Source organism: Physeter macrocephalus, chromosome 10, assembly GCF_002837175.3.
Source record: "Physeter macrocephalus isolate SW-GA chromosome 10, ASM283717v5, whole genome shotgun sequence".
In the NCBI taxonomy this organism is placed as follows: domain Eukaryota; kingdom Metazoa; phylum Chordata; class Mammalia; order Artiodactyla; family Physeteridae; genus Physeter; species Physeter macrocephalus.
In genome coordinates this window covers 27734289-27753338 of record NC_041223.1, presented here as the reverse complement: position 1 = coordinate 27753338, position 19050 = coordinate 27734289, and the positions used below count along the sequence as shown (strand labels likewise).

The 19050-nt window shown below is 35.8% G+C and overlaps 1 protein-coding gene across 4 annotated transcripts in view; it reads right to left on the bottom strand.

Annotated features, from left to right (window-relative positions):
• Positions 1–19050, bottom strand: part of BCLAF1 (BCL2 associated transcription factor 1) — a 30239-nt gene that overhangs the window by 11044 nt on the left and 145 nt on the right. For 3 of the 4 annotated variants that reach the window (XR_448077.3, XM_007112236.3, XM_007112238.3), the window contains exons 2-9: positions 12486–12590; positions 10611–10724; positions 8857–9768; positions 6954–7619; positions 6653–6822; positions 4179–4284; positions 2751–2835; positions 28–203 (exon numbers count right to left, since the gene is read on the bottom strand). Coding sequence is in view for 3 of the 4 variants with exons in the window: in XM_007112236.3 (XP_007112298.1) it covers positions 28–203; positions 2751–2835; positions 4179–4284; positions 6653–6822; positions 6954–7619; positions 8857–9768; positions 10611–10714 (2219 nt within the window). In the remaining variant the exon portion in view is untranslated. Of the gene's footprint in view, positions 1–27; positions 204–2750; positions 2836–4178; positions 4285–6652; positions 6823–6953; positions 7620–8856; positions 9769–10610; positions 10725–12485; positions 12591–18553; positions 18704–19050 lie in introns of those variants that run through there. The other variant, XM_007112237.3, reaches the window with a different exon arrangement.

Here is a 19050-nt window from a genome sequence, read left to right as displayed (position 1 = left end):
CCTAACTCAGACAGTTTTAACAATTACCTGTCATCTTTGTAAGATTTGTATTCCTTGTAATCTTTTGGAGTTTTTTCCTGCTTTCTTGATCCACTGGATTCCCTGGAGCCCTTGGAATCCCCCCGTTCTTTACTTCTTTCTTTTCTCCGACGATCAATGTCATGCCGAAGATCAGCAGAATCACACCTTAATTTTTTATCTCCCTATAAAAGACAAATTAAAATACAGATTTTAGGGAAACTACAGGGACAAAAATACATACATATGTGTGTGTATGTATGTGTATGTGTGTATACATATATATATATATACATATATATATACACACACACACACACACACACACACAACCAAATTTTAGGCCAGTTTCTATGCTGGCATTTTAGTATCAGAAAAGAATGAATAACATACTACTTCCATACTTAGTTTTTGTTTAAAAATGTACTTGATGTTTTCACTAAACATTTGTGTACACAAGTATAACGGGACTGGGGAAATTATTAAAAGGTAATCATCTTGAAAATGTCATAGGTTTTTGTTCAAAGGAATCCATAATAAACTTTCATACAGTAAAATGATACAATTATTTTTCCACTCAGCACATCCTCATTATCATCCCTCATCCTTCAAAATGGTTTTTAATATAGTTTAACAGTGATAGAGGTTATACTCAGTTGTCGGTATAGCCATCTGCCTATAAAGTTAAGGGATCCTAAAGTAATGGTTCTCATTATTTAAGCCTCGTTGTCATCAAGCGCTTCCCATATAAGTTGACCAACCCAATAAAAACCACTTCAAAAGTTAAGTATTCTGTAATTTCCATAACATGCAAGCGTAATATGATTAATGAAACTAACTGAGGTTGAACAAGGGTAGAAACAAAGCCAGAAAGATATTATTCCCAATCCTGTACTCAGTATCTGGGCCATATACTGCCCTTTCTCAATTCAGGTATTGCAACGGACATTAGTTTAACTGGGTCACAATTCACCTCCTTCTTGTTCCATTGCTTTTTCAAATACTATATAATTTAGGAAGATGGAAAGAGGCATCTAGGAATGAAGAAAAATTATACATCAGTTAAGATGCTAAGCAATGTGGATATCCTTGCTAGTATTCAACAATAAGAAGTACTTACTCTGGGAAGTCTAGCTATAATGTTCATAAATATTCATAAAACTATAAATATATCTCCAAATGATACCAACTACTCACCTATTTGCTCCCACTGTAACAAGAAAAATCTAATCAAGAGCAAAAACCTTCCTATTCACCTAGTAATACATTATTACCAATTCCACAAGTAACAAGATAAGTGAAAGTATTTTGTAAAGGCCAAACTATATATATATATACAACTATATATATATACACATATATATACATATATATATATATAAACTACATAGTACTACATATATGTTAATTGTTCACTCAGATAGAAAGATAAAGGATAAAAAGCAATGTCATATCCTCATGTCCTTCCATTAGTTATCACTATTTTCTCTCCTCTCGATCAAAATCGGTCTGAGTAACAAAGAGAGAAGGAAGATACTCACTGTCAGAGTACAAGAATAGACTAAATTGTGGGCAAAACAAAATTAACCAACATTGAACCCAAGGTATTGAAAGTAAAAGCCCAAATTAGCATTCACTTCTCAGAATCTGGTTTTCCAAGATTAATGTGCCCCATGCAAAGAAACCACTTTCTTCCTAAGCTCTAAATTTCTTATCTAATGAATTAATAGCATGCCTAATTAAAACGGTTATATACTACAACCATTAATAACAGCTTCTAGTAATAAAAATGCCAATGTTTTCATAACAGCCCAATTACTCAACTCTGCAAAATACATGTATTCTCACTCTTCCTATTAGAAAACCAATGTCCAAGAAGCTAATTACTTTCCTAATATCACAGAGACAGTACTCGGTGATGGCCAGAATTGGAACCAAGCAATACACTTCCAAGTTCCCTAGCCTTTTCACTACAACAAACAGTTGCTCCCTTTTAACCTTGCTCCACATTTCAACTAGACTTTTATGAACTGTCATATAATATACCTAGAAAATGTCAATTTCAAATTATCAATTAATCAGAGTCCCTTAACGACTGAATTCCATACTCAGAGTGCCCCGACCCCAACGCCAGTCATTCCAGTCATTCAGACTCCTTTCTCAAGTTTAAAAGCATTCTTCCCCCCAATCCACAAAAACTGTAACAGAGTTTTTGTTCCAAATGTTCATTTGTAAACCAGTTCTTAGAATGCTTATTTCTTAGTCCAGATCAAAAATGCCCAGTAGCATGGAGATTACTTCTTGTTCTCTCTGTGAAGAACCTAGAGATATTAATTGAGGCACACATAAATCAAGGAATATTTATTCTGGCTCATCCATTTCACCTCTAACAGAAACCCTACTATAATTGTATCTTTGCTTTTATAATTTTCCTTTGCCTACTCATCGATTCTTTGCCCTTTTCTTAGAACTAGTTTCTTCCTTTCAGTAGCATTTTAAAAAATTATTCTTGGCTTAACTTAGATATATAGTACAGTGTCAGCTTAATTTCTTCTAGGAAAATACACTATATACACTACCATAAATATATACATAATGTATTTACAAGTTACAGACAGATGATATTCATAAACATTTTGCCTAAACAAACTATGCTTATTAGTACAATATCATTAACTAAGCTGAAGTTAACATGAGAAAAAAAAAAAAACAACGGTCCATTCAAAACATACCTTTTGATTTTCTTCTTTAAAAACTCTCTCTTCCCCCGCTAAACGGGTGTGCTTCCTCAGGGCACTTGGAGAGATGTCAATTCTCCTTAATGTAAAATAAAGTCTATTTGTAGTCACATTAACTTTATGGTTCCACAAATTCCTAAAATTGTCCATTTTTGTAAAGGAAATACTAGACAGTTGTTTCTCTCCCAGTTGTCTAATTTAGCACAGCAAGATTATTAATCTAATTCCTAATAGATAATTAAGAAATAAACACTATATTAAAAATGAATTAAAATGCTTCAACCAAATTTTTATATATAAATGAAGCCTGACGTGTGTGTGTGTGTGTGTGTGTGTGTGTGTGTGTGTTTTACGCGGGTCTCTCACTGTTGTGGCCTCTCCCGTTGCAGAGCACAGGCTCCGGAAGCGCAGGCTCAGCGGCCGTGGCTCACGGGCCCAGCCGCTCCGCGGCATGTGGGATCTTCCCAGACCGGGGCACGAACCCGTGTCCCCTGCATCGGCAGGCGGACTCGCAACCAGTGCACCACCAGGGAAGCCCCTAAGCCTGACCTTTTAAGATATCAAGCTTACTTTAACCACCAAAAAAAGGAAAACATGTTTTGATTAAATTGGATATTAACATTTTAAGTGTTAATCATCATACAATTATAATACATTGTATATCAATGAATATACAAATAGGATTATTTGGTCTTAAGTATCTCCAATATTTTTACAGATTCAGTAGATCTTTAGTTTTATTCTGTGTCTCTCCTTGCCTTTTTAAGCTAGTGTCAGTTTCATCTTCTCAAGTGCCTCTTCAGCAGTGACCACCAAATCCATACCTACACTTTGTATTAAGCACAGAATTAGATACTTTATAATCAATACTAATTGTCACCACCACCCTGCAAAACAGGCACTGTTATTCTTGTTTGTAGATGGGAAAAACTAATGTTAAGAGATTAAATAACTTTTTTATCACAACGCAATTAAGTGAGAGAGCAAGGACTGGAACATAACCGTCTGACTTCAACAATCACGATCTTTTCATGAAAAACAATTCTGCCTTTCACCAAGCATTTTTATTTTACAAACTTACTGGAAGTAAATCGAATTCAAGGGTTACTTACTCTAGGCATCCAACCCCCTCCCAACACACAAATATGGTAACTATTTAATTCCATACTGGCAAGTGATAAGAATTAGTATTTTAAGTTCTAACAACCAGTTTAAACCAAATAAAAATGAAAATTAAGAAGAAAGAGTAAATTACAAACTTTTCAAGATTGGAAATATATTTATTCAAGCTATACATCAAAGTTCATTTGTGTCATGACATCCATGTAGTTCCATATATCTTGTCTAAAGTTCCAAACATAAACTTGTTTAAACAGTGTCTTCCTATCAAAACAACCTTTTTACACGCCCAGTATACATTACCTGTGTATCTCAGGGCTCTTTTGCCGGGCACTATGTTCTTCAGTGGCTTTCTGATACGAAGTGAACCTCTCGTTTAGGGTCACTGCAGCTGATTTGAAGTATTGCTCTGTTGATTTAGGAGAAACACTGCCCAGTTAGTTATTTTTACTTTAAGAGGGATTTTCATTTGTGACAGAAGGGCATGTAGTGGTGAAAAGAAAATAAAAATACTCAAGAAACCTAGCAGAAGAGAACCAACGGTTACAAAGAACTCCTACCCTGTCCCTTGTAACTTCTCGTACCTCAACAGGTAACTGATGCAAAGTTCCTCGCAGGTCCCTGTCAATATTGCATATAGTCCAAGAACAATAAATATATAAATTGAGTCTCTAATTCCATTTCAATAATGCACTACACTTCCTCAAACAGAACAAAAAGGAACAATATGTGAATGTCCTTAAGCCTTGCCAATATGAACCAATGAAGTTAACTTCAAGTAATCATTTGCAGAAAACAAAAAATACTATAACTACACAGCTAGTTTTAGTAAGCTAATCAAAGTATTTCAGCAAGAACTATGTTGACAACAAAAACTGGATTTAAGAAAAAACTGAATACTGCCATTTCAATTGGAAAAATGTTTTTTAAATCAATTAACACTCACTAATTACTCCAAAACTCTGGCATCTTGGCAAACCTGACAGCACATTTGATATTAGTCTTGTCTTTCTTTTAACAACTTTAAAATTAGTAATAGCAATACTGATTAGTTTTTAAACCATTTCAAAATATGCTGTAGATGTAATATAGAAAGACGTATAAAGTCATGAAATGTTACATTATGAAGCAAGCTATCTGCTTAACAGGTCAACATACATCTGTGTCAACTTACCGCCCAATATCCAGCACATGTCTCATAACCAATCATTAAAACTTGAAACGGCCACTACAAGGGTAGTGCCTCAATCATAATTCCATGAAAACCAGGAATTTGAGCTAGCAACTCAGTTTTTATGCCATTTTTGCCAGGAAGACAGAAGATTCAACTTTGCCTGTATCTTTCAACAGCTATTTTACTTTGAAACATGGATTTGCCATTTCAAAACATATTCCAGGACCTAGTTACAATGAAAAAGAAAACATCACTGGGCATTTTCAGCTCTATGTTAAGTAAGAGCTGTTCAGATCGGTTGCACAATATGAATAATGAAACATAACTACAGTTCTTTTTTTAAAAAAAAAATTTAAAAAAAAAGAGAAAACGAAAAAGGAAAAATTTTATCAAAACCTGATCTCAAAATTCACCAATAAATTGTAAAATGTGGAGACAGGTCAAAAAAAGATGAAAAAAGAAAAAATGTTAACGTTTCATATTCTATGCACCACAGTAATATGGTCATAAACTGGTTCACAAACCTAGTTATAGCCAAATAACAAAACTCTTTTGTTACTATGTTTAAATTAGTCAAAATGAAATTCATTAACTAGTCACTGTTTTGAAATATCAAATGCATAAAGAATTTGCTAAAGGCAAGTTTCAGCTATTATGAGTTGTTCTCACATCCAAAGACAAACTTTTCAAAAAATGGCTTTTCAGATCAACAGCCATGGAGATTCCTGGGTAAGAAACTATTTCAAAGTAAACTGCCTTTCAAACACAAAACCAAAATAATAAAAACAAGATCTATTTGCCCAAAAAGTCACATGCTAAAACCTTTGAAAATTATTAGTAACTCTGAAACTAAAACTACATACTTGTGAAAATAGAACATCACTACTCAGTCGAAATGAACACCCTTATCAACCCTAGGACCTAAAGAAATGTCATAATTATTATCCCAATCAATCACTAATCACAGAATCACTACTTATCCAACATACTTATAAATTTCTTGAACTTCTTCCCCTTTAAAAATCCTAATAATGTTTTTTCTGGTTTATTTATCATATAAAAAAGCCAAGTATTATAACAAGTTAACTAATACAAAATTAACACAGGAAATTAATACTGTTTTTCCCCACTGGTTTCAAGTTTCTTTAAAAGTTAAAAAGAAATTCTTAATAAACAATAGTAACAATACTGCCCCACTTTGTTATAAATCCATGCCAAGAATACATTAATACAAGTCACAATGCATGCAATCAAAGATAATCCGAAAGCACCCTGCACTCAAATACAGTATTACGGTATATTTCAAAAAGACTTTTAGCACTGTATAAATCTACATCATGTTTTATCATGATACAGATTTTTAGGATATGTTTTAATTCTATTTAGCATTTTAATCACTTTATTAAATATTAAAAATCACTTTATTAAATAGGTCTTAATGTTAACCAGACTGTTAGCTCTTTCATGTAGTGCTATTTTTCCAAAAATGTAATAGTCTACATATACTTGCTAGCCCTGGGGTGCATTAATGATTACACACAGCTGTTCATTTTTTCACTTGCAAGAGAAATTTAATTCCCGATAAGAAACATACTAAACATACCTTTAACATGATGAACCAAGGACACAATGTGTTGAATAAATGACTCTGAAGTGCTTTTGCTGGCCTGTGGCAACTTAATGTGGTCAAAGATGGATCGGAATTCTTGCTCCTTCTTGACAGAATGGACAAGTGTACTAGCAAGTAGCCTGTCTTTAGTCAAGGAAGCAGGTCTGGAGCATATCGGTAACAGACACATACAAACAAAATATACCATTGGTTTGAATATGAAAATGGGAAGTACATTCAGAAAATTATTAACTAACCACCCACAGATTATTTATTAGGTATCAGTGTGGATTACCTGTTAGAATCATCAAGAGGAACAGGTGCCATTTTGAGTTTGACTTCGGGACGATGAGAATCACTGGCTATCATTTTGATCCTAAGTGGGCTCTCCTCTCTGAAGGTAGACTTTTCTCGTGCATCCAGATTCTTGTGTAGAGGGGGACTGTAATCAAAGAGGTCTTTGAGCTTTTCAGACTTTACCTGCTCAGGTGACTGAGTTTCTTTCTTTACTGTTATTCTCTCAGAATTTTTGTCGTCTTCCTTGTGCTTATCTTTTGTAGTGCTAGGCCTTTCCACTACATATCCAGTCTCTTTAAGTTTATAATTTTTTTCTTCTCTAAATCCATCACTTTCTCTATTGCCTTTCAATGAAACTTTGGACTTGTACTTGGGTCCTTCCTCCTCAGTATTCCGGTGAGATGTAGTAGCAAAATTTTTACCCTGATCTGCAAGAACTGACTTCCTGAACTGTCTATAATCCTCTGTCTCCTCTGTGTCATCCCCTTCTGAATCATTAAACTTTTGTTTTCCAGACTCTTTATCACTGAAGTAATCTAGAGCTTCCTGATCTTCCCATTCTCCCTCTGCCCTCCCTTTCTCTGATCCTTTCTCCTTTGGAGCCTCTTTATCCCTGGTATTACCCCTATCAAGCAGGAATACTCTAGACTCTTCATCTGTGAACCTGTGAATAAGCAAAGAAGAGGATGGTAACTCTGGATTGCATTCATTGCAGATCACTTGCATACTTAATTGTGCTTCCCAATATCACAGGACCAGTAATAAGAGGAAAAACCCTACTGAAAAGTGCTTTTTTCAGATTCCACTTTTAAAAAGCATTAAAAGCATCCATACAGCTTATGTACTGAGTTTTTAAATAAATTTACATATTAGGCTTCCTAAAGTTAAAAAAAAGTAAAGCCATTCTCAAAAACCTGTTCTATTTATAATCCACAATTCTGCACTAACAAATCCAAATTTCCACAGAGATTCTAGAACATACAACACAGCTTAATTTCTGAGGCTAAGAACCACTAATGAACAATATACTTATCTATTAAAATTCTACTTATGATTATACTCAAAATCTCAGACTATTTCACTTATCTAATATAAATAAGAGTTTAAAAAGTGGACTTCAAGGTAATTAACATTAGATATTTAATAGTCTATCCAGATCACAAAATAGTTCATATATACTTTGCAGTAGAAAATGATTTCTGGCAATATTAAGTGGAAACTATGTATCAGTTCAATAAGAAAATTAATTTTAGATTGTATAGCACTAAACCATAAATAGCATGCTTGCAGTATTCCCTCATCTGTAAGTCAATCACACTACCTTAGCAACCCATTTTCATTAAGCTTTTCAGTAACCTTTAGCAATGTTTGAAATTAGAATTCAAACCAAGTATCTCTTTGAAAGGTTTACTTGAGTAAGAAATACCATTTATTATCTTTTCTACAGTCAGGCAGATTCGTTAAAAACTGGCAGCTGGACCGTTTATAATACCACACAAGAACATGTAATATAACTGCATTATTTATGTAGGTCACATTATAATGGTGAAGAGAACAAAATAAGCTAACACTTATAAAATTAATCTGTTTTTACAACATGTTATCCATTAGTTATGCTTTATGCTACTCAATTTCTCATTTATACTCTCAATTCTGGACTGACTAAAAATGGATAAAATGAAAAGGAGGAATATGAATTAGCTTCATAAACATTTATTAGAACACTTCACTTCCAAAGTTAACAAGATATAAATAAGAACAACTTGGAATTATCTTATAAAGAAGGAAATCATGAGTAAAAATAGCTAAATACACATCACAATGCAATTTTTAGTCTTAAAATCCAAAAAGAATTCAAAGAACAGAAGTATTATTATAATCTAAATTCTCTTAGTTCTTACCTTTTTAAGAATTTTCCTGTCTTTGCAGTTTCCTGATCTCCACCATCAGGATAAAATGAGGAACGTCCCCTAGCCTCATCTCTTGGAGCATTCTGTGGTGTGATTGTCTTTGCAGGGCTTCTTCGTGAAGGGATGTGATGAATTGGACTATTCTGAGAAGGACTGTATCTACTAGATCCATTTCCAACAGAACCAGACCCAGACCTTTCAGGACTATGCTGAATGGAATGTGAATGCTGAGAGGGGGTGTTTTTTGCAGAGTGTACTGTACTGAGCATGGGGGCATCAGAGCAAGATGAACTCTGACTAGGTGGTGTAGCAATTGGTGAAGGACTATGGGGTGATCTGGGACTATTATCATACGCTGAAAGGCCAGGCCAAATATCACCAGATGTAGCTGATGATTTATTAAACTCATCAATAGATTCAGATGGGTCATGTTCAAATGTATCTTTCGGTTCCTCCTGCGATTTGTTTTTCAAAGGACTCTCTTCTTGGGGCTCCCCTTCAGCTTTTTTGGTTTGTTTTTCCTGAGACCCTCGTCTTTTAGAGACAGGAGACTTGCTATACGGGGACGAAGAACGAGAAGAGGATGATCTTGGAGACCTAGATGATCTATATGATCGGCGAGATCTGCTTCGGGATCTTTGAGAAGAAACGGATCTTCTTTTTGGACTCCTGGAACGTGAACGACCTCGTCTAGGACTCCTGGAGTGTCTTCTATTCCAAACAGGTCTATATCCACCTCGATGATATCTACCTCCTCCTCCTTGATAATACCCTCTACCCCTTCCTCTGTACCCATAAGGTCGTCTCATTCCTCTATTATTTCTGTAATCTCGGCGATAATCTCTAGAATACATGCGATCTCTACTACGAGATCTTGAATATGTCCTGGAACGAGACCTAGAACTAAAAATGAAATAAATATCAATGCAAGAAAAATAAACTATTACATCCTACAATCCAAAATACTTCTGGTTGAATAACATGTAAATAAAGTATCAAAGCCAAAAATGTATTTTTTTTAAAAAGCCCTCATTTATATAAAAGTTTACTGTTTTCAATGAAGAAAATCTCAATTCTAAGGTAAATATTGAGAAAATAAAGGACTTAGGAATGAAGGCACAGAAAATGGGAAAATATTGACGACCAACAATAGGACACACTAACAAATTACAGTACCTTTATGGAGGCACTTAAAGTGACAGTGTTAAAAGAAAATATGCCATGGAAGAATATTCACCAGTGAAATACCATTGGCTAAATGCATGCATAATAAAAAGTTAGGCCTAGAAAAATAGTACAGGAAAATCATAAACAAGTATTAATTCGTAATGAAATTATGGTCACTTCTATTTTCAACTTGTGGTCTCTATTTTCTATGTTAAGTATGTATTACTACTTAAAAAAAGACAACCAGAGTTTATCATTTTTAAACAATAAACCTATTGAGACCTCAGAGTCAGAAATGAGAAACTATGTATCAGTATGCAAAGACTGCTTACTGCCAAATAATTCTTACATTATCCCATTCATCTCTCAACATTATAGCAGTTCCCGCTTATCTGCAGGAAATACATTCCAAGACCCCCAGTGAACTAACTCTAAAAAAGGATAACAATAGATCCATTCACAAGGTTCTTTGAGAATAAAACATGTTAATGAATGTAGCGCTCTGTGTAAGTACTTCATAAGTATTAGCTGATATGATTATTATCATTATTTAAGGAATTAAGAGCACAGTAATTCACCTGTATCTCTTCTTTCTTGAGTGTGATCTTGATCTTGATCGTGAACTAGACTGTGATCTAGACTTTGATCTTGAAGAGTGTGATCTAGAATTGGAGCGACCCATTTCTTTTCTCCTAGTCAAATGAGAGAGCGAAAAAGGTTAAAATCACAATACAAGTGAAGAAGTTTCAATTATTTACTTATTTTCAGATACAAATTGAATTTACAAGACATAAGTTTCTCAAAGGATATTACTCATCATTATTCATGAGTACTAAGACAAGTCAATTATCCCTAACTAAAACTGTATTTTCACCTGCATGACAGGTACTGTATAGTGAAGACACAACAGAAGATTTCTATGGACTGCCCCACCTATGTGCCTCAATCCAAAAAGGCAGCAGCTGCAGAAGCCAGAAAGAGCAATGATATCAGACTACAGCAGCATGTTAGATGTTATTCCATGCCCAATACAAATGCCTACCTCTCCTGTAAAAAAGATAAATAACATCAGAGTATTACAGATAACAAACCTGAAAAAAAAGTAAATACAAGTGGCATAACACTAAAAAATATAGAATAAACCTACCCGACTGCCATCATAAGTGCTTTATGGCCTTGAAATGGGACTAAATTGACCACTCCATGTATACAATACTGCTTGGAATGGTGAGGGATAGTCTCCTAGTAGAATAAAGGTCACTAAGTCTGAACAGCTGGAGCCATGGCTCTGCTTTCAATAGTCATGACTGCAGAATAAAAATGGACTTATATGACAATGCCTAGTTCACCCTGTAGCCTTCTGGTGAGAAGATGAAAAAGGATAAAAGATGAATAAACCGAAGAGATTGCTGCAAGAAAGAGATAATTTGGAACTATAAGAAAAAGAGAACTTGGGCACCAGTATTCTAACTTTTCTAAACACTACCTAGTATCTAATACAATAATCAGACCTCAGAGAAATCAGTAACAGGACTAAATGATTTATAAGATCTACTCTTCACAAAATTAAACATATACATATGCCTCCCAACTTTATTCCTGCTACACTATTTCCAAATTTCCACTAACTTATACAAAATAAGTAATTTTTTTCCATAAAAATCAACTCACTAAACTTTCTTAGTAGCCTGCCATTGCCATATATTTAAACCATTTCTCCTACCACCAAAATGGTTTAAGGCACTTATTTGACCTACCTAGACTTTGCTCAGTATTATGAAATAGTATTTGAAAGTACTAAGATGAGCTGAATTATAGAGGAGACAATGATGTCTGCATACTTCCTCACTAAAAAACCACATAAATGACAAATTCAAGGGGTGTCAAATATTTATTTCAAAACAAAACATACCTATCTTCAAAGAGACAAATACCAGCTTTGTCTTCTCTCACTCTTAATTCCAAGTAAGTTAGGAAATACATAAAGACAGTACTCTCCTCAGAGTTGTAGTGAGGATTAAACAAGTTGATACATGTAATATACTTAATACAATGCTTAGCACATAATAAGCAATCAACTTTAATTACCTTAACACCCACATAAGGGGAAAAAAGCTAAGTTACAGAACTCCTCTTGCATGCATAAAGGAAGGTAGTTAAATAAGCAGAGTTATTTTGTCTTGTTTTATTTTTAAATAACTTTCTGTGTTCTGAGTCTTTAAGCAGATGTGTTTATAGAAGTAGAAGCAGGCACACAACCTAGAAGCAGAAGAGACAGACAATCTTTTCCTTAAAACTAACTTTTAAAATCTGGCTTACTTCATACAAGCCACCAGAAAACCCCCCAAGAGCTTCAGACCACATCACTTTTAATCAGTCTAAATCATGAGTTCAGAAGTCACATTCTATTAAATAAGCCAAAACTGAAAACTAGAAAAAAGGATATTATTTACCTTGGGTTTTACGCAGGATCAAGCAGTCAAGTGAAGTCTTTTGAGATACTGTAAAATTCTTCCTGGAGAGAATGTTCTGAGAAATTAAATTCTAAATTCAAACTCCTAGCAAAGATAAAAAAAAAATGAATTTGAATTACAGTAAATTAAAAATCCACCATTTACAAGGCATCACACTCAACACTGCAATGGGAAACTGATTCAGGAAATAAATTTTTAACCACAAAAGCTTAAAGGAACTTAACTTTTTTTGTTTCAATCAGAATGCAGCAGTGCCTTATGAAACTGAAGCACCTTTAATTCAAACACCTGAATTCTAATTTTAGCAATTTGGGCTTTAGAAAACAGAAGCTATGCTGTCATCCTATCAGAAAATTCCAAAGTAGCTGGCATAAGTGGCCATCTTGGTATATCAAAACATGTCATGTATCTATAGTTAGTATTCATAATGCTATAGTTTGTAACTTAACTACAATATGAGTTTATTTTAGTGCTCTGCTATTTATCTTACTCTCTCCCGGTCACTTCCTTTCATATAGTTTGGTTTCATTTGAAGCTGGTTTTTTAATTCATGTAACAGCCATCACAGTAATTCTAATTTTGTGCCTGAAAGCATTTTGATACATGTACAGATGTTCCAATAAAAGAACAGCCAGCAGATGAAACAAATATCTACTGGAAGCCAATGCTCTTCCTAATTTACCACTACTATGCAAATAAATTTAAATTCTGCACAGACTACTAAGCAGTTTCAGTATTTACTGAAAAACTTAGCCTAATGAATAACATTCAGTGATTATCAATTATGTGCAAAGAACAGTCAAAAAACACTAGGGGAGCAGAACCTAAACAATGTAACATTGTACATGCCTATACTCAAGGAATTCATAAACCAGCTTGAATGAAAAAAAACATTAATATGAAAATCTGTGAATCTTACCAAGTTATCAATCCAATGAAAAATGTAATAAAAATGAAAATACAAAGTAGAAGAAATTAAAATTAAACTGGTAAATCAAGAAAATGTCCCCTAAATACCCATGGCCCTACAGCTGAGGGGATTAAGAGATCTAGCTTTCAGATAAGAAGGAGGAATAGGAACTTAGCAATTAAGGGAAATATACCAAAATTTAAATTAGCAAAAACAAAAGGTCATGGATACAGAAACAAAAAGATTTCTAAAGTCCTTGCAAGTTTAGTTTTAAAAATATCAAATCCCCCAAGTGGGCAGAGGAAAACTCTCATCATCTAAACTGGTGTGTTGTTATGAAACTTCATGCTGACCTAGAAGTCCAATACTACTGATTCACTGCTGGAAGTGATACAAGGCTCATTTTAGCTAACACTTCCCCCAAACAATTCTAAAAGGCTAATTTTAATTTCTATATATCCAGAGAAGAACCAACTGCCAAATCTCTCTTTACTCCAAGTGATTTTCTGAAGTTCCAAGGAAATATACACTAGAAATAGCAGTGAGGAAGGAGGGGCTGTAGGCTGTTGGACTAGTAGATTAGATATACATTCTTGTTCACAATCTATAAATATATTCTCAAGTATCCATACCAAGAACTCAATGATCATATATAAAATGTAACACAATATACTTAATAACATATAATGAGATTATACTTTACATTTAATAATATATTAATAATATTTAAGATATTACAAAGACTGTACTTTGCTCCATTTCTTTTTTTTTTTTAATGAAATCTATGTACAAAGCACTGTGCTAAATATTATGGGAGACATAACGGTAAAAGGTCCCTGCCCGCCCAAAAACAACTAAAGAGGAACAGAAATCAACAAATTACAGCAAATTTAACTACCAACCATGTGCCCAGAACTGTGCTAGGTGACTTTAAATAAAATCACCTGATTTAATCCTCATAATCTTATAAACTACATATTTAACCCCATCTTTCAGATGAATTTAAGCTTTCAGAATGCATATGAATTTACAACAAAGGTGCCTATCACAAGCCAGGCAAAACTATTCTAGTGTAGGAAATATAACACTTTAAGTGAGACATCAAGTTCCCTCCTATCTTGGAGCTTATGTTCAAGCTAGGAGAAGAGAGAAAACAAAAAAGTGATGTGTCAAGAGGCGAAGAGCAGGACTACTACGGTGGGTCCTTGAACCGTGTTTAAGGAGGTAACAGTTGGGCTTCCCTGGTGGCGCAGTGGTTGGGAGTCCACCGGCCGATGCGGGGGGACATGGGTTCGTGCCCCGGTGCGGCTGGGCCCGTGAGCCATGGCCGCTGAGCCTGCGCATCTGGAGCCTGTGCTCCCCAACAGGAGGCCACGACAGTGAGAGGCCCGCGTACCCCCCCAAAAAAAAAAAAAAAAAAAAAGGAGGTAACAGTTAAGCTAAAGACAAGGAACATTGCAAAGACCCAAGAAAAGAAAAGCATTCTAGGCAAAGGACACAAACGTAGCAAATTCAGGACAAAAAGACCAGTAAGAAGGTTGAGGCGCGGTGATCAAGGAGAGGGTATGAGATATAAAACAGGAGAGACAGGAAAGGACCAAATCAAATAGCATCTAGTAAGTAGGCCAGAGTAAAGTGTCTAGATCTTATTCCAACTGTAATGGGAAAGCCCTGGAAAGTCTGATCAGGGAAGTCACACCATATGATTTAAGATGGCTACTGAGTAGAGCATGAACAACTTGGAAAGAACACGGAGACAAACTAGCAGGTTGAAGTTCAATATAATGGTTGCCTGGATAAGGTGGTAGCAGTAAAGAAAGAAAAGAGGCAAATCCAGAATCTGGTTTGGAAGTACAAAGAGTCAACCGTACTTGCTCACAGACTGTTAGTGGTATGAAGCACAGGGAATTGAAAAAAAAAGAAAAAGAAAAATCAATGGTGCTCCTAAATTCTAAGTTTTAGGCTCAAGTATCTGGAAAAAGTGCAAATCTGGGGGCAAAAACAGGAGATTTGTTTGCCCTTTTAAGCTGCCCATGGTCACAGACTGTAAAAAGTTAATCCAGAATTTGACCAAGATCTCCTGTGCTCTCTCCGATACCCTGACAGGTGCCTGATGTGGCCATAACCTACATATATAATTCAATATGTCAAATCAATCTTCCCTCTATTCTAAACAAGATCACTTACTAACACACTGTAAAAAGAGACAGAGAATAAAGTGCTTCATGCACCTTTATCCAAATGATTCACCAACCAGTGAAGAACACAAGAGAATGAGTCAGGCTTTATTTTTTTTTTTTATAAAGTTCTTAAAGAGAGTTCCCTGGTGGCCTAGTGGTTAGGATTCTGGGCTTTCACTGATGTGGCCCAGTTCAATCCCTGGTCAGGGAACTGAGATCCCTCAAGCCATGCAGCAGGTCCAAAACTAAATAAAGTTCTTAAATATCTTAACAGAGCTTATCATTTATGGAATAATACATAATGATCAGCTAGAACACAAGTGACGGAAAGAGCAAAGACAACTGGGGAACACAAGTGAGGGAAAGAGCAAAGACAACTGGGCTCAACAAAATACACAAGTTGAAGCTCCTCCAGAAGAGATTCTTTAGGTTACCCTACCAAGCATACTTGAGCCGTCTTAATTTTAGCATACTCAGGGAATTTGGGCTCCAAATTTTTGTAAACAAATTATTGCTATTCACATCTTTAATAATCCTAAAATTAATATTCCATGACTCTTACTCCAACTGACTAGGTTCAAAATTCTGGCTTGACCATTAACTAGCTGTCCAACACTGGACAAATTAGCTTAATCTCTTCCAGCTTCAGTTTCCACATTTATAAAGTAAGGTTAATTATGATACTTACCCAAAGGTTTAAAATTAACAAACTGAACTAATAAATGTAAGCAACTTAAAGTCTGGCACATGGTATGCATTCAAATGTTAACTATCATTACTGGTAAACCTGGTCTGTGACAGTCTTAACTGCAGTTTATTAATTTTGCTTCAAATGATTACTATATTTAAGTTTGATATTTTTGATATGGCATTATAAAAAAGGAATTTTTGCTTTAAAACACTACAGAAAAAATGACTTTGAAGAATATATGTACATGTATAACTGAATCACTTTGCTGTACACCTGAAACACACTGTTAATCACCTATATGCCAATATAAAATAAAAATTTTAAAAAAACAGAAAAAAACAAATAATATTAAAATTGGTAAATGCTGATAATTATTTAACCCAGATAACAGTTCACTATTCTACTTTGTGCTTGAAAATTTCCACAAGTAAAAGCTTTAAAAAATGATAGGTTTAGCTGCAAATTTTTAGTTCTTTGTCCAGCTCCTTGTCAGCCTGCTTTAAAAAAAAAAAAAAAAAAAAAAAAAGAAGCGCACAAAACTGAGAAAAATAAAGAATACCTTCATTCTAGACCAGGGGGTGCCAATCCCTGGTTCATGTAGCCCTAAAAAGTTTTCTACCTTTTTTGGCCTCCAGCTAGTACAAGGAGAAATACTGAATCAAGTAAAATTCAAGTGTTTGAAAATTCCAAAATAATACACAAATGTAAGCCTGTATTATTACTACATTAATGTTTGTAGATTGTTTTTTTCCAGCCCTGGGGACAAATAAAACATTAAATACTTAAGACTCCGACGTAATACTGATGACCATTGTTTAAGAAACTGGAGTTGAAAAACGAACAAATTCCTAACCTACAACTATAACCTAAACATTTACACTTACTACCCAGAGATAAGTTGGACTTCTTGATTCCCTTACCTACTTCTTGCTATTTAATGAATCACTGTAAATTACACAGGAGAATTCAGCTAGTGGTCAACTAATGATTTTGAATGTAGCTTCTGGAAACTCCCAATCCAAAGCTCTATGTAGAACTGAAAAGACTTTCTTCGTTTCTGTAAGTCGTGACTCACATAGTTAATCTAGTAGAGCTAGCTGCCCACATAGTCATTCAATAAACTCAACTAGACCTGAGCCTACCAAGTGACAAGTTTTTACAGGTCTATTTCCAAGTACTAAAATACTATTGTTCTTCCAAGTCAAGAATCAGCTCTACCTAAAAAATTTCCTTTGCCACCATTTTAATTATCTGAATCAAGGGGGATTTCAATGTTTACCACAATTTATCAGTGAAAGTGTGGTATTTTTTAAAAAAAAGCTAACTGCCATCAGTAAACAGGCTTTAGGTTGTTCACCTAAAGTGAGTTATTTCAGACACACAATCCTTCGATTCGATTACCTACCCTAAATTGGCTAGGATCATATAATAATGCAAATAAACTGGTAGCGGTTTTTCCTATGTAAAGGTTCTTTATCGTCTGACCTGCAGCCCAACCCTTCTTCTCAACTACAGTCCAATCGGAGGGAAAATTCACACTGAGAGATAAGAAATTTTGTTTTGCTTCTTAATACCAAAAAAAATTTTAAAGGCGCTGCTGCAAAATGATACAAGTCTGAAGCAGCTAATCTCTGTACATCATTTTTGGTCATATCTGCCTCCAACTTTAGTCTCAGTTTTTTCAATCCTAAAATGCTTTATAAAAAAAAAAATTTGACATCGAAAAGTAGCTGCCAGTATTGCTGCTTAATTCTGATGAGATAAACCTTAAAAGTAAATAAAGCCAACTACGGACTTAAAATGAGGGCAAAGTCCTTAACCTCAACTCACCACTCCCCTCCATGCATACCACCAACTGTACCAATCACGGCTGCAACATTTCTAACGAGGTACAAGGGGCTAAAACTCTCGCAGAAAGGACGTGGCTTCGCGGGTACTACACAACTGCCCTTTAGGCCCGGGGGTGGCGGGGCCGTTCTTAGATCCATCGACTAAGGCCCGCTGCCCAAACTAGGAAACCGTGATGAGGCACCAACTCCTACAGTCAAGAGTGCACTTTCTCTTCAAAGCAGAGTTACCAGGGGGGCCCAATCAGATTAGCCCCGAAGAAAATTTTCCCGCAACCGGGGAGGCGATGCCGGGGTCTGAAGAGCGGAACAGGATCCTAAGACAAAGTGAGGTAACCAAAATAAGGCGTAAACCGACTGAGAGCGTGAAGCCGGGGAAAAGGAGTTCAAACGACGCGGAAAGGGGTTAGCTAACCTACCCAAGGCACTTTGCTGCACGTCAGTGATCCTATCAAAGCCCCAAAGGCCGGGAAGAAACGTGGCGATTCCAGCGAAGGAGAGGCGAACACAAGTTGTACCTCAGGCCGCCTCAGTGGCCGTAGGCGGCGAAGAGAGGGAGGAGGAAGCGCGCGTGCGCGAGGCGAGCGTTCAGTCGGGCGCGCGCAGAGGTCCGGGCTGAGGAAATGGGGGAAGGGTTGAAGAGAGAGATCTGCGCAAGCGCATAAGAAGGCCGCGCGGTCTGTGGGTATCGAGCCAGGATCGGAGCCGCGCGCGCGCGAACACCGTTCTCGCTGCTCACCCCACCCCCACCTTTTCGGGCCGTAGTGCCTCGAAAACCTGAGGGAAGCTGACCGGGAAACGAATAATTAACGGCGCAACGTCTCCTGGGTTCTCCTGTCGCCGCCAACCCACCACTACCAACAAAAGATTCAACAATATTCATTCCTCCTCGACATACACTGCCCTTTGAGTGATT